At 60.6% G+C, this 21,716-nt stretch overlaps 2 protein-coding genes across 3 annotated transcripts; both read left to right on the forward strand.

Annotated features, from left to right (window-relative positions):
- Positions 1–399: 399 nt before the first annotated feature.
- LOC115832879 (cysteine and histidine-rich protein 1-like) lies at positions 400–2,233 on the forward strand. 2 transcript variants are annotated; one of them, XM_030804449.1, is made up of 3 exons: positions 400–703; positions 959–1,246; positions 1,443–2,233. In XM_030804449.1, exons 2-3 carry the CDS (start codon positions 1,154–1,156, stop codon positions 1,926–1,928), a joined length of 579 nt encoding a protein of 192 aa, XP_030660309.1. In that variant the 5' UTR covers positions 400–703; positions 959–1,153; the 3' UTR covers positions 1,929–2,233. The 2 variants fall into 2 exon arrangements, with proteins under 2 accessions (XP_030660309.1, XP_030660308.1); XM_030804448.1 differs by having other exon boundaries at positions 567–1,246.
- A 954-nt stretch (positions 2,234–3,187) lies between these two features.
- LOC100597750 (cysteine and histidine-rich protein 1) lies at positions 3,188–16,542 on the forward strand. The gene is made up of 4 exons (XM_030804446.1): positions 3,188–3,778; positions 12,652–12,890; positions 13,555–13,766; positions 15,356–16,542. The coding sequence occupies exons 1-4, from the start codon at positions 3,407–3,409 to the stop codon at positions 15,745–15,747; spliced, it is 1,215 nt and encodes a 404-aa protein (XP_030660306.1). The 5' UTR covers positions 3,188–3,406; the 3' UTR covers positions 15,748–16,542.
- Positions 16,543–21,716: the final 5,174 nt, after the last annotated feature.

The following is a 21,716-nucleotide window of genomic DNA, read 5'->3' on the forward strand; positions in this document are numbered from 1 at the left end:
CGCGACCCTCCTCTCGGAATCCCTCCCACCCTCCGCGTAGTCCCCCACCTCTCCGGTTTCGCGGAGCCTTCAACACGCGGGGGTTCTCTTTCCCCTCCCCGCAGCCCCGCCCATCTCAGCCCCGCCCAGCCCCCCCTCCTCGCAGCCCTGCCCAAACCCCGTCCCTTGCAGCCTCGCCCAGGCTCCTCCCCTCTCGGCCCCTCTCAGTCTCGCCCAGACCCCTCTCCTTGCAGCCCCGCCCAGTCCCCGCCCCCACAGCCACGCCCAGACCCCTCCTCATCGCATCCTCGCCCAGGCCCCCTCCCTCTCAGACACGCCGCTCTCAGCCCCGCCTAAACCTTATCCCCCTCAGCCCCGCCCAGACCCCGCCCCGGCCCTTCTCCCCTCATCACGCTCCTTCCAAACCACTATGCCCACGCACCCACCCAAACAGAGCGTTTTCTGGTCCCCGAGCTCCCGACCCCACCCGCTCCTATGGCCTCCAACGGGCCCCCCTAGACCCGGCCCCCCAGACCCCGCCTCCCAGCCGCTCTAGCCCCGCCCGGCCGCTCTAGCCTCAGCTCCTCTCGCTGGTGGAGGTTCCCGACCGTGCTCGCTCCCGCAACTGAAGGCACGGCAGAAGAGGCAGAGCCCACGGCGGTGGGCGGTGCGTTGGGCAGGCTCGGGCCTCCCGCTCGCCGCTGCGTTGGGACCGCGCAGCCTGGTAACTGCGCACGGCTGGCCTCCCGGAGTCCAGCGCCGTCGCTCCTCCTGGACCCGGGTTCCCAGGACAGCGCCTCCCGGAGCGCAGGGAGCAGGCCGAGGCCGCCGCGTGGGCCTGCAGCGCCCCGCCGTTCTCTCTTCCCCAGGCCCGCACTCCCACTTGGGCTCCAGGGCCTCAGGGCTCACGTCCCCCCAGCCTAGACCCTGAGTCGTTTTCCCCCGGTTCCCGGCTGAATTAGGTTCTTCTTCTCCACAGGTGTTTGCAGTGGCCTCAGGGATCCGGAAAGCCTAGGACTGAACCTCTCCTAACATCCAGTAATGGGGACCTGGAACCTGGGCGTACTAGAGTGCCGCGCTTAGGGCTCCAGGTCGCTGGCTTCTGCGCTTTCTGCCTCTCCAAAATTGAATATCTCCTATCTGTGTCCTCGTACTTACTACCGCCTAAGGTGCCATGGCCCCCAAGCCGGGGGCCGAGTGGAGCACAGCCCTGTCCCATCTGGTGCTGGGAGTGGTGTCTCTGCACGCAGCCGTGAGCACAGCCGAGGTGAGTACACTGGGGCTGAGCAGGGGCGCATCCCCATACCTCCCAAACCCCAAGGATCTAGTTTCCTGAATTAGGGAGAGGTTGGTGGGAAGTGCATCTAAGACCAGGTCTCCATGGAAGCCCCAAACCCTTTCCTGTTTAAATGGGTGGCCCCGGCCTCTTTTTCCCACATGTTCTACGTTCCCTGTGTTGACAGGCAAGTCGAGGGGCTGCTGCTGGCTTCCTGCTCCAGGTCTTGGCTGCCACCACCATGCTGGCCCCAGGGCTGAGCACACATGAAGACTGTCTTGCTGGAGCCTGGGTGGCCACCGTCATCGGCCTTCCCCTTCTGGCGTTCGATTTCCACTGGGTGAATGGGGACCGCTCCTCTGCCAACCTGCTCCTGGGAGGAGGCATGGTGCTGGCAGTGGCTGGCGGCCACCTCGGCCCTGAGGGCCGCTCTGTGGCTGGTCAGGCAATGCTGTTGGTGGTCGCAGTGACCATCCTCATTGTAGCTGTCTTCACGGCCAACACTTACGGGATGTGGGGAGGGGCGATGCTGGGTATGGCAGGCCTCCTGAGCCGGCTGGAGGAGGACAGGCTGCTGCTGCTACCGAAGGAGGATGTCTGTCGCTGGGCCCTGGCTGCAGGCAGCTGGGCTTACTGCCGGGCCCTGCATACACAGCGCCTGCAGTGGGAGTGACAGTTGGATACAGCAAGGCAGGGTTTCTGCCCTGCCGAACACTTTCCCTCCCACCTGCCTGCTCCTGGCGCCTTCTCCCCTAGGGGTAGACTCTCCTGCCCACTGAAGTGGGCATGATGCACATGGACTGGTCAGGGGCAGTCTGGGTGCTGTCCTTTGGCCACGTGTGGGGACTCGTCTAGACCAGAATGAAAGGGACAGGGTCCCAGACACGTTTGGGGGGCCTGATTCTGGGCTGGACATGGTTGTGGATCCAGAGAAGAGGCCTAGTCTCCAATAAATCTTAGGAATTTTGCAGGAATATGGAATCTTCCCATTTTTGAGAGGGATTGAGGGATCCTTCAGTGAGCTTCTTAAGGCCCCTCAAGACAGTAGCCAGTTACCCTGATAGGGTATGTGCTGGAACTAGGATGGGGCCTCATGCAGCCCGACCTCCTTTTGACTATTGTCAGGAAGACCCCTGGGCTGAGAAGACGTAGCCCTGGGCCCTTACTCTCCTGGGACATGGTGGAGTTCCAGATATCCTGGCCTGGCCTAGCAGGTGGCCCTCCGGGGCAGTGACCTTCAAGAACTGACTAGTAGGGTGGACGCAGGGGAGGGCTGTACCACAGACGTTTCGAGAAACGCACATCCTTCCCAGATCTGATTCGCCCTCCTGTGTACCTCCGGCCTGTGGAAGCCAGCCCTATTCCCTAAGACCTTCGTTTTCCTTAGTGGACCCCTTCAGCCTCAACCCCAGGGTTAGGAGAGGGGATTCGAACGAGCAGAGGATTAGATTCCGGTGGGTTAGGGGTCTGGAGTCTCCTCTCCTCGAAGTCTCTCCGCTTGCTCCTGTGGAGACCTAAGGGGTCCCGCACCCGACAGAGAGGGGTGGCCGGCGGGGTTTTTCACTTGTGTCCTTCCCCTCCGGGGAACCGGGCAAGAGCCCCTAGCACACAAGCCTGAGTCTTGAGGGACAAAGACGCAGGCACACCCCGCCGTAGGGGTCGGCGGCCGCCACTGGCTCGTGGAGTGTGGGTGCCGCGCCGGCGCCGCAGCTCGCGTGGGCGTCCCTGCCCCCAGGTGCGAGTTCCTCCGCGACTCTCGCAGGTCCCGCCCCCTCCCCGCCCACCTCCTGCAGGGGCGGGCCTTCGGGGGCCCGCGGGCTCCCATTGGCTCTGGTCCCTGCGCCTTCTTGCCCCAAGCCGCGCTCCCATTGGCCCCGCGCGGAGCTCACGTGACGGGGAAGACGAGGGGGTGGTGGCGGCGGGGCGGGGGGAAGCGCACAGCGAAAACAAAGATGGCGGCCGTGCCGGGGTCGGTGGCCGCGGCGGCTGTGGGGCGACGCGCGGGCCGGGCCCACTGAGGCGGCTGCGCAGGGAGCGGGGCTCCGGGGTCGCGGCGGCGGCGGCGGCGGGAGAGTGGCGGGAGCGCGCGGCGCCCCTAACTTCTAGTCGCGGGAGCGCGCCGGCATCCGCCCGCCGGGCCGGCCGGCCGCTATGTCCGGCGCCGAGGAGGCCGGCGGTGGCGGCCCGGCCGCGGGGCCCGCGGGCTCCGTGCCGGCCGGGGTCGGGGTCGGGGTCGGAGCCGGGCCCGGGGCGGCCGCCGGGCAGGCGGCGGCGGCGGCGCTGGGCGAGGCGGCGGGGCCTGGGCTCCCGGACGAGGCGGGCTTGGCGGGCGCCCGGCAGCTACAGCTGCAGGAGGCGGCCGGCGACCCCGACGCGCCGCCCAAGAAGCGGCTGCGGGCAGCCGAGGCGGCTGAGGCGGCGGCGGCGGCGGCGGCGGCCGGCAGCGGGAAACTGGAGGAGCGGCTCTACTCGGTGCTGTGCTGCACCGTGTGTCTGGACCTGCCCAAGGCCTCCGTGTACCAGGTAGGGCCGCCGGCCGACCCCGACCCGGCCCAGCCCGGGGCTGCAGCCCCCGCCGCGGGGCCCCAGGATCCGCGTCTCCTCGGAGGCCAGGCCCGCGGGGCCCGGCGGCCGGGAACCCTCTCCGGCCCTTACAGCCACTTCCTCGCCCAGCGGGGCTCCAGCGCCTGCTCCGAAGCTCCTCGTTGTCTCCCTCTCGGGGCTTTATTTTCCTCTCGGGACCCTCCTTTTCTGTTTTCTGATCCACGTTACTTTCCGATCTGAGTCGCTTGTTTTCCGCTTACCTCTCCCTTCTCTTTTCTAGACTTCCCCACGGTTCCCTCCACACTCCCCCAACCCACACCCTCAAACTGACCCTTAGCCCACAACTGCTCCCCGCAACCCACCCGGTCCCAAGCTCCCTGGGCTCAGAGTCCTGTGCTCAGAGTCCTGTGCTCGAGAGCTCCTTCCCCATTCTTCTGGCAGCCACACCCCCGAGTTTGTCCCTCCACTCCTGAACATCCTATGGACGTCTCATTTTCTACCCTCCTGGGTGGAAGAATCCTTTCACTTGGTCCATTTCCACTTCATCCTGAAGAAAGTAAGGAGAGGGGATTGCTGCTTGTCGGGATGAACCATTTGCAACAAGCCCCACAGTTTGGGTATCTTCTCCAGTCTCAGCCAAACCCCACATCGAACTGGACCTGCCACGCCCCACGCTAGGCTCCTGCCCACCTCATCCAGGCCAAGCCAGGTTTCCTAGGCAGTCTGTGCTCCAGGAGCCAGCCCACCCCTCCTCCCCCATCTTCACATCCGCATGGCAGTGGGACTCAGCCCTTAAGCAGCCTAGGGCTGTTAGAGAGGGTACCTGGCCCAGTTGAGTTTGACATGCCCCTTCCCAGGTAGCAGCAGGGACAAACTCTGGTTGACACCCAGAGGCAGAGTACAGTGTCCCCACTTTCCCTGTGTCTTTTCCTCCTTTTCAACTCCCCAGTCCCTGTGAGAAATGAAGCAGGTTCCCTGTTAGCTTTCTTTACACTTACAGGAGCTGGAAGTAGCTAATGGGGCCTTGTTTCCCTGCTTGTGTTTGAACTGGGGGCCTGGATGAGTAGCTACTTTTGTAACAGGTGGTGTAGGGCTAGTCTAGGTTGCCATTTCCCCAAACTCTGGATCTCCAAGTCCTTCTTGCTCTGGCATGACCTTGTTGGGAGGACCCCAGTGTACCTGGGTGGGGAGAGGGCGCTGGCTCTTACCCACCCTCCTGGGTGTCAGGCACCAGGGCCAGCTAGGGGAGCACTTTTCAGAGCCACTGGCTCCTAGAGTTAGCAGTTACCCCTTGGCTTTGGCAGTGCCTCAACTTACAAGATGTGCCCACTCTCTAGCTCCTTTTTCCTGGCTCACAACTTTCCATCCTCCCAGGCGGAAGAACTCTCCTTTTTTTTGAGACGGAGTCTCACTCTGTCACCCAGGCTGGAGTGAAGTGGCACAATCTCTGCTCACTGCAACCTCCGCCTCCCGGGTTCAAGCAATTCTCCCTACCTCAGCCTCCCGAGTAGCTGGGATTACAGGTGCCTGCCACCATGCCCGGCTGTTTTTGTATTTTTTAGTAGAGACGGGGTTTCGCCATGTTGTCCAGGCTGGTCTCGAACTCGTGACGTTGGGTGATCCACCCGCCTCGGCCTCCCAAATTGTTGAGATTACAGGCGTGAGCCACTGTGCGTGCCCAGAACTCTTTTTTTCTTGGATCTCAAGGGAGACTCCAACAAGCCAAGCCAATGGTGCGAGGCCACAGGGGAACAGGGAAGTCTCCTTGTCTCCCCATTGGTGGGTGGACTGGAGCTGGAGCTGGACCTGGTGGTGATGGGCCACATGGTACTGGTCCCTGGTGCACTGCATCCCCTATCTAGACTGGCCTAGCACGGAGTGATGGCTCTGCTTCTGACCGGAGCTCCTGGTGACCAGGCCTCTGAGCCTGGCTGGTTCAAACTGGCCTGCACTGTGCAGAGCGGAGTTCTGCCCTGGGCGGCCAGAGGCAGGGAGCTGAACAGGTGTAATGGAGATCGAAGGCACTGGGGCTGCCCTGGCTGGTGGCCCTCCCTGGCCTGGGGGCTCTGCTCAGTGACTTCCCTGGGAACAGAGCAGCTGAGCGAGGAGTGCTGTGGGCACAGGCCTCCCTGAATGCTGCCGAGAACACCTCCGGAGGGTGGCTCTCTGCTGTGAGTGGTGCCCGTGGAAGGTCAACACAGACCTGGAGACTTGGGCTCTGGCCTGCTCTGCTCCCTGGAGAATCTGGGCACAGATGGTGTGGGCCCCCACGTGCTGCCTTCTGCGTGTCCCTGGTTGGGCCCGTGCTGGCCATCACCCCAGCTTGGGTTCAGTCTACCATATTCTACTAGCCTTCCTTGGTGACCATGTTGATTGGCTGTCTCGAGCCAGCCAGTGTCAGGAATGCAGCAGGTTCCACCCTCTGTTCCTGCTAGGACGCTTTTCCTGACCCCAGCAGAACACATGGCTCAGGGTGGGCACCAGCCAAGCTGGGGGCTGACTCAGTCCCCGACTCTGGTGAGGAGAAGAGGGGAGTGGCCATGCTGAGCCTTGTGTGTTGTCCCTGGCACTGGGGTTGTGGGGGACAACTCCATGGGCCTCTGGAGTTGGCTGGGTCCTCAGTAACTCGAGAGCTTGTCATCCAGATACCAGATGCCACCAGCGCTGGCAGGGAAGCCTCGGGTGGTGGCCCAGGTCCGAGCCCTTGGGCCTGCAGGGCCAGCTGACCCACGGGCCTGTGCCCGTACGATGATGCCTCGCAGGCTGGGAAACCTGCTTGGGTGTCAGACTGAGGCCCTCATGCAAAAGGTTTCCGCCACCACCGAGTCCTGCATCACATCAGGTTGGGGTCGCGGCCAGTACAGCAAGACTCAGCTTTGATGTTCTTTGTGTGGGTGTTAGATGTGTCCTGGGGGACTGGCCTGACAAGGTGTGCAGCCACCTTCTGGAGTCTCAGGTGGGTGGCAGGAGGGCTGGTGGGGCAGCAGGGACACCTGTGCAGGAGCTTCTGGCCTGTCCAGGCCAAGCAGGTGGTCAGGTCGCTCCTGCAGGCTCCCTGCTCTGTGATCCAAGGGCAGCGTGGCCTGTTGGCACCTCTGCCCATGGGGCACCTCTCTGGGAAGACATAGCCTCAGTGGTGCCCAGGACGTTGCAGCCGCAGCCTCATCCGTGACTTCTCTCCCTCCGTTTTGGCCCTTCAGACGAGGCCCGGTGTGATCCTGCATAAGACAGACCTGGCCCTGACCCTTCCTGCTGATGTCAGCTGAGGCCCTGGGCCTTGGTGCTGGCACCTGGAGGAAGGGACTGTGCATTGTTCCCACCCCTCATGGGGCGTTCTTAAGGCAAAAACAAGCTCGCTCGGGTGTAAGGGCCGGGCAGGGGCCTCTCACAGATGTGGTCTGGCTGCTCCCTCTAACTCGGCCCTGCACAGTGCCCCGACGCTCCCTTGCCCTCCTGCCTGAGGTGTCCTCTCCCTGGCCCTGCCCACCTCTTGGGCCCGGCAGAGGCAGCGCCCCCACTTTGAGACTTTGTTCTCTCCTTGCTACAAGGATCCCCTCCTGCCCCAACTGACCAGGGTGCGTCCACTCTGTTCTGTGGGTGGGTTGTGCTGCCGCCCTCCCGCCTGTAGCGCCCATGTCTCTATGCCACGTGTTGACAGTCCATTGATAACAGCCCAGGAAGCAGAGATGGCTCCTCTCTGCCCCAGCCCCACACCCCCAACCAGCCCAACAGTGCGCAGTTCTGTGGGGGTGTAGTCACCATCCACATGTCCAAGGAGCTTCGGGCCCCTCTTCCCCAGTCTCCTGGGCAGCAGTACAGGACTGCAGCTGACTCGCTCTTTGAGGTGAGGAAAGTGGCAGAAAACATCTTTGTAAATATGCCTGCTTAGGTATCTAAAACACAGGAGCAACGAAGATGTTCTGGAATCTCTGACTAGTTGGAATTTTTGTTTTCTGTGGTGGTTATCATTTGAGTTACTTTTAGATCTAAGCAGCCTTGTTCTGAATGTGAGCCCGACTCTGGGGATTGATTGGCCCCCATTTGAGGTCTGACAGCAGTAGCAGGTGAGGGACTTCAAATCCAGCCTGGGTGGAGGGTTCGAGTCCTGGCTTCACGCTTAACAGCTGCATGGCCTTGGACAATGTGCCAGTCTCTCTCAGACCCATGTTTGATCCGGGAGGTTAGGGGCCGAGCATGCAGGGTGTGTGGGGTGTGCCCTGAAGCACCATTGGCCCTGGTGGGGCCTTGCCTGCGTGCGGATGGCAGAGGAAGAGGGACTTCCAACTGGCTGAGCAGCGCTTTTAGGGTTTGTGCCACAGGGAAGCCCGTTGGCTGCATTTTGGCTCTGATGACTTCTGTCAAGGGCCTGTGGGTCCCTGACCCCTGGGTGAGCGAGGGCACTGCTCCCATGGGCCTGGGCACTGTGCCATCCTCTAGTAGGAAACAGGAGGTCCCCAGGGTCTGAGAGAACCATGCAGTCCAGGCCTGAAAGGGGTCCTATGAGGCCAGCTGACCATAGGGACCTTGGGACCACCAGGAAGTCGTGGGGGCCCTCAGCCGGGGGATGGGGTCAGGGCTCCTTGAGCCTGTTCAGCCCATCCAGCTCCCCTTTAACCCCAGGGAAGAAGTAGCTCAGGTGGAGACCCTGGGTCTGCATGGGGGTCACGTGAGCTGCCTGTAGCTGGCAGGGGGGAGGGCTGGGTGCTGTCTTGAGGATGCAGGTGCAAATGGCCATTTCTAGGCCACCTGTGTGTATCAGCATCTGCAGAGGGGCCTGGGGTCTGGCTCCTGGGGTTGGCAGCCCCAGGGGCTCTGCCATGGCTGCCCAAGGTGGTGATATTTCCTCTGTGCCTGCTGGGTATGGGGCAGTGCCACCCTGTCCCATCCCACCTCATCAGCACAGAATGAAGCTGGTCCTATACTCATCATCTATGCACATGAGGAAACTGAGGCCCCAAGAGGGGAGCCCAAGGTCATACTACTGGGGACCTGTGGGCTGGGGTCTGAGCCCAGCACGGTGGCTTCAAGCCCACATCTGCCCTAGGAGGGCTCAGGAGGCCCTGTGATGTCAATACCCTGTGATGACAGTCCCCCGTGATGTCATTCTCCCATAGTGGCATTCCCCCGCAATGTCATACCCCGTGACATCGTTCCCCTGTGATGTCATGCATGTGACGTCATTCCCGTGCTGTCACCACATGATGTCATTCCCTGTGGTATCACCTGTGATGTCAATACCCCCTTTTGATGTCATCCCCATGATGTCATTCCCCCCCGTGATGCCATCCCCCCATGATGTCAGTTTCCCATGATGTCATCCCCTGTGATGTCAATACTCCCTTTGATGTCATCCTCATAATGTCATCCCCCGTGATGTCATTCCCCCATGATGCCAGTGTGATGTCATCTATGTGATGTCATTCTGTGATGTCACCCCCATGATGCCATTCCCCTGCAATGTCATGCCCCTGTGATGTCAGCCCCCATGTGATGTCAGTCTTCCATGATGTCACCTCTGTGATGTCATCCGTGGGACATCATCCCGTGATATCATTCCCGTGATGTCTCCCCCATGATGTCATTCCCCGTGTGATGTCAGTCTCCCACGATGTCACCCCTCTGACATCATCATCTGTGATATATTCCCGTGATGTCTCGCCCGTGATGTCATCCCCCATGGCATCATCCTTGGTTGTGGGGGGTTGTGGGATCCCCTCCTCTCCCCTCCCGTGGGGTCTTCCTGGCTGGTGGGGAGAGGTGGCCTGGCCTGGGTGCTGCACCAGCTGCTCTGGAAGGTGCCTGGGCTCTTGGGGGCCTTGGCCCATGCCATCCCCTGGACTGTGCGGAGCCCTCCAGGGCCCAGCTTCTGTCGGGTGGTGGGCACAAGTCAGAATCAAGTGCATCTGGCCAGATGCTGCCAGGGCCAAGGATGCAGCTGCCTGTGGCCTGGCCTTGGTGTGGAGCCAGAGTCTTGCTCAGGGGCTGAGGGGACCCAGATGGTGGGGAAGACTCCGGAGCATGTGACCACCGGTGACCATCCTGCTGTGGACAGACCTCCTGGGCTGAGTGTCGGTCGGTCCCGGGCCATGCATCTAGAGGATGCCCCTTGACCAGTGGGGAGGGTCTGGAGGTGGGGGTGGCTGTGTCCCTTGGCTGCTGGGCCAGTGTGGTCCAGAGCACTCTAGGGACTCCCTGTGTTCTGACTTGAGTGGAGCTATTGGGGCTGAAGGGGCAGTGGCCCCGTGTCTCCTCGGAGCTTGCAGGTCCTCTTGGAGGCCCAGAGGGAGCCAGAGGAGGGCAGGGTCGCTGCTGCCGCCTCATGGTATGGAATTGACTGAGCCCATGCTGGGGTCTGGAGGCCCCAAAGGAATGAGGCCTATGGCCAGGGGCCGGCCCAGGAGCTGGGGTGGCTTTTGGGGGAGAGGCTGGCAGTGCTGGGAGGTAAGTGGTGATGTGCTCGGCAGCCTCAGTGCTCCCTTAGGAGGGTCTAGGACCCCACCTGGAATCTTCCTGGACTATCCAGAGCCAGGAAGAGAGGCCAGGTGGCCTTGGTGGGTGAGATTAGGTGCTCCAGCCCTGCCTGGAACTCTCTTGGGGGCTGGGCCACAGCCAAGAAGAGTACTGTCGTGCCTGTGCTAAGGCCACTGTACATGCAGAGCTGGACCCAGAACCTCGTCCAAGGCCCCCAGGCAGTCTCACCAGGAGGTGTCTAGAGCTGGCCACATGAAGTGGCACGCCTCCAGGGCAGGGGGCTGTGAGAGGACAGTGGTGTGGGCCCTTGGTCTGTGCCTCCCATGGGACAGCTGCTTCAGTATCGTCTGTGCCCACTCCTGCCCATAGTCCACCCACCGCTGACCCCTGGACTTGGCTGGCGGATTTTCACACCTTCTCCTGGGGGCAGGCCTCAGCTTGTCCCCACCCCAGTCAGAGCCAGCCTCACTCCCTGCCTCAGGCAGCTGTGTATGTTTTAATTTTTATTTATTTGTGTATTCATGAGACAGGGTCTCACTGTGTCTCCCAGGCTGGAGTGTAGTGGCACCATTTCGGCTCACTGCAACCTCCGCCTCCTGGGTTCAAGCCATTCTCCTGCCTCAGCTTCCCGAGAAGCTGAGATTACAGGCACTCACCACCATGCCTGGCTAATTTTTGAATTTTTAGTAGAGACGGGGTTTCACCATGTTGGCCAGGCTGGTCTTGAACTCCTAACCTCAGGTGACCTGCCTGCCTCGGCCTTCCAAAGTGCTGGGATTACAGGCATGAGCCACCGCCTGTAATTTTAATTTTTAACCAAAATGAGAACTTGAGGATTGAATGAAGGTAATGGGTGGTGTTCATGTGGACGTGGATTCCATGAAAGAGGGCTTTGTCCTCACTGTCGGTTCTCCACACGTAGGTCTTTTGACTCAGCAGATCTTAGGCCTAGTCCGCAGGTGCTGAGTGAACAGCCCCAGCATCTGACAGCTCCTTAGCTTGGGGTGCACTGGCTGCTGAAGCAGTAGGATGGCAGCTCAGGCTTCCCAGGGCCCCACGTGTGCAGGGGTGGCCTCTCAGCACCACCAGGCAGGGCCCTGTGAGTGTCCCCTCCCTGACACACACCTTGTAGAGAGGCTGGGCCTGGGCAGGCCCCTCTGCTGCACCACATCCCATTCTCAAGAGGGTCCCAGGTCCCAAAGGAAGTCTGTAGCCCAGTGGCTTTCTGGAGGTTTGCATGGCTGGCAAGCCTGGGCCAGCTGCTGGAGAGACATCAGGACAGGAGCAACTCTGCTGACTGCTCCCCTCAGCGAGCTCTAAGAGTCTTTAGGTGGGAGGCACATCACATCCCTGTCACTTCTGGCTGGCCCTGGAATGCCTCAGCCCACACACCCCACTCCAGCCAGGGCTGTGGGAACTGTGTCTGCTCAGGTACAAAAGGCTTTGTTTGCTCTTGGACCTCTTGGTTCTGGTCTGGGCTTCCCGCCTCCCATGCTGTGAGCCCCCACAGGCTGGGACCGCAGCTTGCCATGTGTCTCTCAGTGGCACCAAGTGGACGTTCGAGGCTTATTTTGAGGGAGTGAGAGCCAGGATGGGCCGCTGGGTGTGCTGGGAACCCACACAGGCAGGGAGCCTAGTGGGAGGTGCCCCACTCCTGCCAGCCCCGGTTACCCCAGCAGGCTCGGCACCCACTCAGAGCCGCCACTTCCACTCCCCAGGCACTCCCCGTGTGCCTACCTGCCCTTGTCCTGGGCCAGCTTGGCTCCTGCCTCCCAGCTCTGAGGAGGCCTCTGCAGGTAGCTGACCTCCCTGGATGGGGGGCAGCTGCCTCCTCTCACCTGGGCTCCCTGGGGAGGGCTGGAATAGAAGGGCCAGGCTGGGCTCACCCTGAGCCAGGTCCTCTCAACCCAGGATGAATGGCCTTTCTGAAGGCCCAGAGAGCATACCTGCCCCAGTGTGGGAGCTGCATCTGCTCCCCACCTGACAGTGTTGGCCAAGAGCCCAGTGTTCCTGGAGGGCTCCCAAACTCTGGACCTGTAGGGGAGTCAGGGCAGTCGCTGGTCCCTAAGGGAAGAGCCTGACTCTAAGCCCCAGGTGGCTGAACTCGTCACTTCCAGGGCGAGCTGTCATCTCTGTGAGCTGATGAGGCCTTGCTTTTAGGACCTCTAATCTCTGCAAGAACCCAAGCTGGCTCTGCCTGCCTCTCCTGAGCAGCTCGCAGTGTTCACCACACTCCAGCACGACTCGGGACAGGCACGTGCGCCCCTCTGCACCAGCTGGAGTCCCTCAGGACACCTGGCCGGAGCTGACGGGCATGGGCGGGTGTGTGCGAGCATGAGCCCGCAGGTCTGTGAGCTTCGTCTCCCTTTCCTTCTTCGCAGTGTACTAATGGTCACTTGATGTGCGCTGGCTGTTTTATCCACCTACTAGCAGATGCCCGGCTGAAGGAGGAGCAGGCCACGTGCCCCAATTGTCGTTGTGAGATCAGTAAGAGCCTCTGCTGCCGGAACCTGGCCGTGGAGAAAGCCGTGAGTGAGCTGCCTTCAGAGTGTGGCTTCTGCCTGCGCCAGTTTCCCCGCTCCCTCCTGGAGAGGCACCAGAAAGAGGAATGCCAGGACAGGTAACGGAGGGTCAGGGGCTTAGCCTCACAGGCTTAGCCTTAGCCTCACAGGACTGCTAGAAGCCCACCTTGGTGCAGCTGGGCTCTGTGCAGGGTGGTCTGGCTGTCTCTGCTGCCTGGGCCTTAGGGACCACCTGTGTATCCCAGTGACGGCCCTGGGGGAGGGTGCCTGCACAGGATGGGGACAGGCGGGTTTTGCCCCCAGTTGTTATCCAAACATGAGCCTAGCCTTCCAGCGCTCTTTGTGGCTGTGGGGGAGCCCCTTGAAGGGCCCAGGACAGCGTGTCCAATGCAGGACCTCAGGGAGCTTGGTGTGAGGCTCCACTGCCCATGGCTACCCATCCAGTGGAGGCAGCCACCAAGTCTCCTGCAGTGAGGCTGTGCAGGACCACCACTGCCAAGCAGAGGAGAGAACCACGCTGCGGTTCCCTCAGGGCACACAGGCTCAAGCTTGCACTCTTCCTTCCCCTCTCTCCCCCTTTTTCTGCCTGTCTTCTTCCTCTCCACATGCTGCCACTCTGACGTCATCCTGGGGGCTGGGCTCACAGTTACGTGTGTCCTGCAGGAAGGGGTTCTTAGCTGGATGGAAGCCACATGGGAGGACAGCTTGTTGCAGCCTCGTGTTCGGGGCTCAGGCTGTGAGTGATGTACCTGCCTCCCCCAGGGTAACCCAGTGCAAGTACAAACGCATCGGCTGCCCATGGCACGGCCCTTTCCATGAGCTGACGGTGCACGAGGCTGCGTGCGCCCACCCGACCAAGACAGGCAGCGAGCTGATGGAGATCCTGGATGGGATGGACCAGAGCCACCGCAAGGAGATGCAGCTGTACAACAGCATCTTCAGCCTGCTCAGCTTTGAGAAGATTGGCTACACAGGTGAGGCGCCCCGCCGCCTGCTGCATGCCACACAGGTGTGGGCGTGGGGGGCTGGCAGCCAAGAGCCTGGAGGCAGCAGGCTCTGGGCACTGGGCACTGACGGCGCCGGACGGCCGGGCTCTGGACAAGCTCCCGGTGGACAGGCGGACACCTCAGGCGAGAAGACAGGCCGGAGACTGAGCAGAAGGAGGGGCCGAGGCAGACCCCAGGTGCACACCTGTGTAGCTCTCACAGCAGCTCCGCCCACCTGTCCTCCCCACCCTGGCTTCACCACCCCCGCAAGGTGGCATCTCACTGTGGGGCTCCAGAGCCTCAAGACAGTCAGGGTCTAACCAGAAAGTGGGCAGGTCTCAGGGGGCCTGGGAGCTAGGGGCCTGCCCCTCGGACCCTGGGGCAAGAAGAGCACCTTGCTGAGTGAGGTCCTGCCTGCAGGCAGTCACTGCGCCGGCCGTGGGCCTCTCAAGGCTGCAACGAAGCCGTTCAGGGACAGGGCTGCAGAACAAGCTGAGGGTGCCCGACTCAAACTATAGAACCGGGAGTGGACACCCACAGACTCACAGGCTGGATGCGTGCGCAGGCACACTGGATCTCGTGGCTCTCTGGGCCACTGCCACCGCCTTTGAACGTGTCGGGGAGCAGGAGCCAGGCCAGAGCCTGGTCCAGAGGACAGCGAGAAGCACCTGTTGATGCTGGGACCACTGGAGGAAGCTCCATCCCTCTACTCTCAGCCCACACCAGGCGGCCAGCTCAGAGCACCAGGCGTGGCGCAAGCAGGGTGGTCGTGGGCAGCCAGTCCCGCCCTGCTGCCTGGACTGTGCCCAGCGGGATGTGGGCCCGAGCCGGCCAGAGAGGCCGAGGGCCTGGGGTCTCTGCGGCAGCCACAGCCTGTGGTGAGTAGCAGCCTTAGCTGTCCTGGAGACACCGGGGCCTCATGGAGTCTAGGCAGGCTGGGGCACTGTGGCTGCGGCCGTGTCCAGGTGGGAAGTCCCATTCATGCAGGAAAGACTGGCCACCTGGGATCCCACACCTCCGCGGAGGGACTTGCCAGCCACAGGCTGTGGGCTGCCCAAGAGGACTGTGCAGGCAGGGCTGCCTGCTGACTGGCAGCTCCGGATCAGGCCTGGTGCCTGCAGACCTGGTGCTCCCCTCGGGCAGGGCTGGGTGCCGCAGCCGCCTGCTGGCTTTTCTGGCAGCTCCTCTGTATCAGAACCAATAAAGTGCACTTGTTCTCGGAACCGCATCCTGTCTATGTGTCTGCTTACCCCGCCCCGGGGGACACCCGGGGCTCCGGACGATGAGGGAGGCCAGCGCGGGTCAGGCACGCCTGGGGTGTGGCCTGACACGTGCAGCCTCTGGGCTCTCCAGCTAATCCATGTTGATTCTGTTTGTAGTTGTTCCCCTCAAAGCTTGTGTGCACCTCCATTTGCCATAGTTGCGTTTGGCTTGCTTGTGACAAGCAGAGCTTGGTGTCCGGGTAAGTTGCCTTCCTCCCCGGCTGAGCCTGCCCTCGGCCTGGTCAGGGAAGGCGTTGCTGCCCAGCCCTGCCCACACTAACAGCCTGCTCTTTCCGGCCCTGTCTGTCTCCACAGAGGTCCAGTTCCGGCCGTACCGCACAGACGACTTCATCACGCGCCTGTACTATGAGACGCCCAGGTTCACGGTGCTGAACCAGACGTGGGTCCTGAAGGCTCGCGTCAACGACTCGGAGCGTAACCCCAACCTGTCCTGCAAGCGTACGCTCTCCTTCCAGCTCCTCCTCAAGAGCAAGGTCACGGCACCGCTGGAGTGCTCCTTCCTGCTGCTCAAGGGCCCCTATGACGACGTGAGGATCAGCCCCGTCATCTACCACTTTGTCTTCACCAACGAGAGCAACGAGACGGACTACGTGCCACTGCCCATCATTGACTCCGTGGAGTGCAACAAGCTGCTGGCCGCCAAGAACATCAATCTGCGGCTCTTCCTGTTCCAGATACAGAAGTAGGGCGGGGCCTCAGGACGCCCCAAGAGCCGACGGGTGGCATCCCAGCACCGCTGCCCTGTCCACCTGGCTGGCAGCTGCTTCACAGGACTATCTGATCACTTTAGCAAAGGAGGAGAACAAACGAAGCCAACACAGGGCAAGTCTGCATGCGTGCGCGACGGGGCCCCCGCCTCCGGCTCACCCCCCCACCCCTGCCTCCCCTCCTTCCGAGGGCCGCCAGAGGCTGGGCTGAACCGAAGAAGAGGAGACGGTGCACCAGGCGCCCCGAGGCTCAGAGACGGTGGCAGCAAGGAGGCCGAGAGGCACGGCGACCCTGCCCCAGCCCTTCTGTGCAGTCAGGCGGCGGTGCTGCTCCATCCCTGCGGGTTCCGGCCGGGCGCGGGGGCCTTGCTGACATCAGACGGGATATCCGAATACCTGATAGCAATTAAAAGGCAGCCTTGTTTCGTACTTTCTGTTTTGTTCGAGGGGAAGGCATGGCTGTGAATGGACAGTGTGGGAGCTTTGCTTTGTCCTGGGGGTCAGAGCCTGCCCCGTCCCCATCTCTGTGCCCGCACACGTCCCCCGAGGAAAGACTCAGAAACACCGCCTCCCCCTACACTCTGTCATGGGGTCTTGAGACTGAGGCTTGGGCAGGGAGATCCAGGTAGGGTCGGGGCTGCCCTGGCCAACCAGCCGCTCCCAGGGAGACAGGACTCGGCCACCAGGGCTCAGCAGACATTTTCGGAAAGCAGGGTGAAATTGTCTCTTCCCAGGAAAAAGATTAAACTCCTTGCAGGCTCTTCAATAAGTTACACAATTTTAGTGAGAAAGAGTCTATTTACTGTAGATTCAGCCTTGAGGGCCCAGCGTCCCCAGGCTGTGTGGAAAGCTTGGGTCAGTGCTTGGGTGCCTGGCTGGGTGAGAGTCTGAGGGGTGTCCCCCATGCTGCTCTCGGGGTCCTGCTGCTGGCCCTGCATTCAGGGCTCGCTGCAGAGGTCAGAGGTTGGGCAGCCCAGCTTCTCACCTGGAGGAGGTGGGCCCTTCCCATCCTCACCCTGGCTTCCCCCTGATGTGCCCTGTGGTGGCTGAGCAGGGCTGGCCTAACAGGATGGGAAGGAACCCTGCCTGGAGGGATAAGCCCTGGTCCTTTCTTCCCCTGGGACTCTCAGGGCTACTGGGAAGGATACAGCTTGACTCCCCCACCTTTGCTTAGGAGATGTGGCTCTTCTGTGATAGCTTTTTGTTGCTTCAATACCAAAGAACTGGTTTCCTCTGCTCCAGTCAGGTGCATTAACGTGCCTCACAGCAGCCCCACCCGCCCCACCTGGCTGCCGGGGCCTGGCCTGCATTGTCCTGTGCTTTCCTGGTCACGGGTCGAGGGCTGAGAAATGGAGAGGAACTGGGGGCAGAATGCAAGCGCCATCATCCGGGTGGCTGACCATGGCACAGCCCAGCATGACCCTCCCAGTCAGCTCTTCCCTCCCGGGCCGCCGCACTGCCCGTCACAGGCTGAAACTTTCTGGGGCCGTTTCTGAGAATCCTGTGGGTTTCTACGCCCAGGCCAGGGCGTGTAGCCTGCTGGGAGTGCCTCGCTGCCAGAGCCTCATCTCCTGCAAAGCTGATGTGGCCTGGCCACCAAGGGCATGGGAAGGCCCCATGTTTGGTTTTCTGCTGACCACAAAGACCCCACCCAGCCCCCAGCACACCCTTGGGAGCAGCTGCCTCTGACTCTGGCACCACCAGGGTGAACTCGGGCACCTCAGGGCTGTGCTTTGGGGCTGCCCTCCCCCATGCTCCACCCGCAGGCACAGAGGGATGGGCTATGGCTCTGCATCTCTTTGGAAGCCCGACACCCTCTTGCGTAGTGTTTCTGGGTCCAAGGTGATGGTGTGGGGGGCACAGGTGGGGCAGGCTTGCCCTGTCACCTGTTTGGTTGCCTGTGTGAGAGACTGACTCAACGGAGGGACAGGCCCCAGCATGTCTCTGGGGTGGGGAAGGTGGGAGGCTTTTTCCTGATGGGGACAGCCAGGCTGGGACGCCAGGGGCCTGGAGGCAGCACATCTCTGCAGGTTGGGGGGCCACATGGAGAAAGGAGACCCGGAGCTGGTTGAGCTGCAGCCCCACCTCCGCAGTCCTGGGGGCAACCAGCGCTGTGGGAGTTCAGGATGGGAGGGGCCGGCCTGAGGGCAAGAGCAGAGTCCACACAAGGCCCTTCAAGATGTGGGGGCCTCAAGTCTGCAGATGCCCTGTGACCATGACATGCAGCAGCTGAGCCTCATGGCCCAGGGGAGCCAGGCACCTGGGAGGACCACACAGTGTGTCCTCAGCCACTGGGGCCTGGAGCACAGGCTTCCCATGGCATTGTCAGCGTGGGCCGCCAAACACACGGCTTGTGTCCAAGACCCTGAGACATCTTGGCGTCCCAACCTGCTCCTTTGTCTTCTCTGAGGATGGGGGCACGGGGGTCCAGACTCCGCAGATGTGGGGGGCATACCTAAGCCAGGCCCCACCCTTCTCCGTCCCTTGTCTCACCCCCACCCCCTGGTGAGCACCACATCCCTCATTTACAAAAATAATAAAAATAGGCCAGGCACGGTGGGTCACGCGTATAATCCCAGCACTTTGGGAGGCCGAGGCGGGCGGATCACCTGAGGTTAGGAGTTTGAGACCAGCCTGACCAACATGGTGAAACCCCGTCTCTAAAAATACAAAAATTAGCTGGGCGTGGTGGCGCGCGCCTGTAATCTTAGCTACTCAGGAGGCTGAGGCAAGAGAATCGCTTGAACCCGGGAGGCAGAGGTTTCAGTGAGCTGAGATTGCGCCACTGCACTCCAGCCTGGGTGACAAAGCGAGATTCTGTCTCAAAACAATAGTAATTTTTTAAAGAGCAGAAGAAGAAGTGTTTTTACCATTGTTGGAAATGACTTACGTGTCACTTTTGTGGTCTGCGTTCTCTTTGGATATTTTCTGTATGTAACAACTGTAGTTTAAAAAAATATTCCAACCCATGTTTTGTCTGTGTTTCCTTACCAGAAGACAGACCACGGCTGGGCCTTCTGGGTTCTGCTGGCCTCCCATGCTGCCCCCAACCTGTGGCAATCTGCACCAGGCCCGCAGCCCTGCATGGCACTGCCTGACGTGTGTACCTTGTCTGGTTAGTGGGGAAATAGGCATAGAGAAATTGGATTGTCAGCCGGGCATGGTGGCTCACGCCTGTGATCTCAGCACTTTGGGAGGCTGAGGCAGGTGGATCACCTGAGGTCGGGAGTTCGAGACCAGCCTGACCAACATGGTGAAACCCCATCTCTACAAAAATACAAAAATTAGCTGGGTGTGGTGGGGGGCATCTGTAATCCCAGCTATTCAGGAGACTGAAGCAACGAGAATTGCCTGAACCCAGGAGGCAGAGGTTGCAGCGAGCTGAGGTCGTGCCATTGCACTCCAGCCTGGGCAACAGAGTGAGACTCCAACTCAAAAAAAAAAAAAAAAATTAGCTGGGCTTGGTGTTGGGCATCTGTAATCTCAGCTACTCAAGAGGCTGAGGCAGGAGAATCACTCCAACCTGAGAGAAGGAGGTTGCAGTGAGCCGGGATCACGCCATCGTACCCCAGCCTGGGCAACAAGAACAAAATTCTGTCTCGGAAAAAAATAAAAGTAAAGCCGGGCACGGTGGCTCACGCTTGTAATCCCAGCACTTTGGGAGGCCGAGGCGGGCGGATCACGAGGTCAGGAGATCGAGACCACGGTGAAACCCCGTCTGTACTAAAAATACAAAAAATTAGCCGGACGTGGTGGCGGGCGCCTGTAGTTCCAGCTACTCAGAGAGGCTGAGGCAGAAGAATGGCGTGAACCCGGGAGGCGGAGCTTGCAGTGAGCCGAGATCGCGCCACTGCACTCCAGCCTGGGTGACAGAGCGAGACTCTGTCTCAAAAAAAAAAAAATAAAATAAATAAATAAAATAAAAATAAAAGTAAAAAAAAGAGAGAAATTGGGTTGTCTCTGAAGGGGAATTCGGCTTCCAGGAGCTGGGCTGTCCTGTGGACCCTGGGGCTGGAGGGGATACTTAATCGTTGTCCAGGTAGCTCAGGGAGCCCCTCTGGTGTCCAAGCCACCCTGTCTTCAGCTGTTCATCTGAGTCCTCTGATTCTGAATCTCACTCGCCACTCCCTCCCTCAAGCCTCGCTGTGCTCCTCACACACCTCACCAGCTTGCCCTCCAAGTAGTTGCCTTGGCTCAGAGCCATGATTTGGATGGGCAAGGGGTTGGCAGTGCAGACCTCCACAACCTGTCTTCACACCCAGGCCCGCCTGGATTTCCTGCCTCCTGCAGCTTGTGACTGCACAGGTGCGCAGGCTTGGCCTGGTTCCACCCCTGCAGCCTTGGAGGCACCGAGGCCCAAATCTGCCCAGTCTGGGGGCCACGCCAGGAGGCCAGCACTCTGCTGTCAGCCTGAGGAGGGCCCCGGCAGCCTTTACTGGACCCAGGGACCTGTCAGTGCATCACACCACTCTCTCCCCAACAGACCTCTCTGGCTGAGTTTTGCCCAAAGACTTGCTGTAATTACGATGGAAATTAACTCATCTATCTTCCACTCCTTCTGAGGCTCCTCAGTTGGACTCTGTGCACCCAGCCTCCTCTGGGGCCTCTGGGAAACCAGCCACTGCACCTGAGTGCAGTGCTGGTGTGCTGTGTAGCCGGGAGTCAGAGACCCAAGGCATGGCAGGTGTTTTGGTCCTCAAGGTAATGGGGGACAGCAAGGGTATTTTAGAGGCCTGGGTGCCCCATGTCACAGGATTCTAGACATAATTTTGCAGTGGTTTTCTCTTTCTTCCTTTTTTTTTTTTTTTTTTTTTTGAGACAGAGTCTCGCTCTGTCGTCGCCCAGGCTGGAGTGCAGTGGTGCCATCTCCGCTCACTGCAAGCTGTGCCTCCCGGGTTCATGCCATTCTCCTGCCTCAGCCTCCCCAGTAGCTGGGACTACAGACGCCCACCACCACGCCCAGCTAATTTTTTGTATTTTTAGTAGAGACGGGGTTTCACCGTGTTAGCCAGGATGGTCTAGATCTACTGACCTCGTGATCTGCCTGCCTCGGCCTCCCAAAGTGCTGGGATTATAGGCATGAGCCATTGCGCCCGGCCCTGTCTTTCTTCCTTTTTTTTCTTCTTTCTTTTCCTCCCTCCCTCTCTTTTTTTTAAATAAAGATGGGGTATCGGGCCGGGCATGGTGGCTTACGCCTGTAATACCAGCACTTTGGGAGGCCGACGCGGGCGGATCACAAGGTCAGGAGTTTGAAACCAGCCTGGCCAGCGTGGTGAAACCCCGTCTCTACTAAAATTGCAAACATTAGCTGGGCATGCTGGCACGCGCCTGTAGTCCCAGCTACTTGGAAGGCTGAGGCAGGAGAATCGCTTGAACTCGGGAGGCGGAGGTTGTGGTGAGCCGAGATCGCACCATTGCACGCCAGCCTGGGCGACAGGCGACTCCGTTTCACAAAAACAAAAACAAAAAAGATGGGGCCTCACTATGTTGCCCAGGCTGGTGTCGAACTGCTAGGCTCAAGCGATCCTCCTGAGTGGGCCTCCCATAGCGCTTGGATTACAGTGCGGGCCACTGTGCCTGGGCTACTTCTGCAGTTTAAGCACAGGTTCACTGACTTCCGAGAATACAGCTGGCATACACGTTGCTGAAACAGTACTCGTTCACTATGGAAAGCACATTCCCCTCCCAAAACACTCCTTGGGGCCGAGTCCCCAAATGTGACCCAGCTGCGTTCTGTGGAGGAGGAGTGCGCCTGACGCCTTATTACGTCCCCACAGCCAAATGCTCGTGAATTTACGGTGAGTCTATCTGAACACTACGTTCGTTTTTCATAGTTGCGCCTGTGAGCAGGCTGTGTGTGTGGATTTCGGGAGGAATTGGGGCGGCGGCACAGCTCGTCCACCATGAGAGGCGCGGGCGGCACGGGGGCTGCAGCCCAGAAGACCCCA

The sequence above is a fragment of the Nomascus leucogenys genome, chromosome 23 (genome assembly GCF_006542625.1).
Source record: "Nomascus leucogenys isolate Asia chromosome 23, Asia_NLE_v1, whole genome shotgun sequence".
In the NCBI taxonomy this organism is placed as follows: Eukaryota; Metazoa; Chordata; class Mammalia; order Primates; family Hylobatidae; genus Nomascus; species Nomascus leucogenys.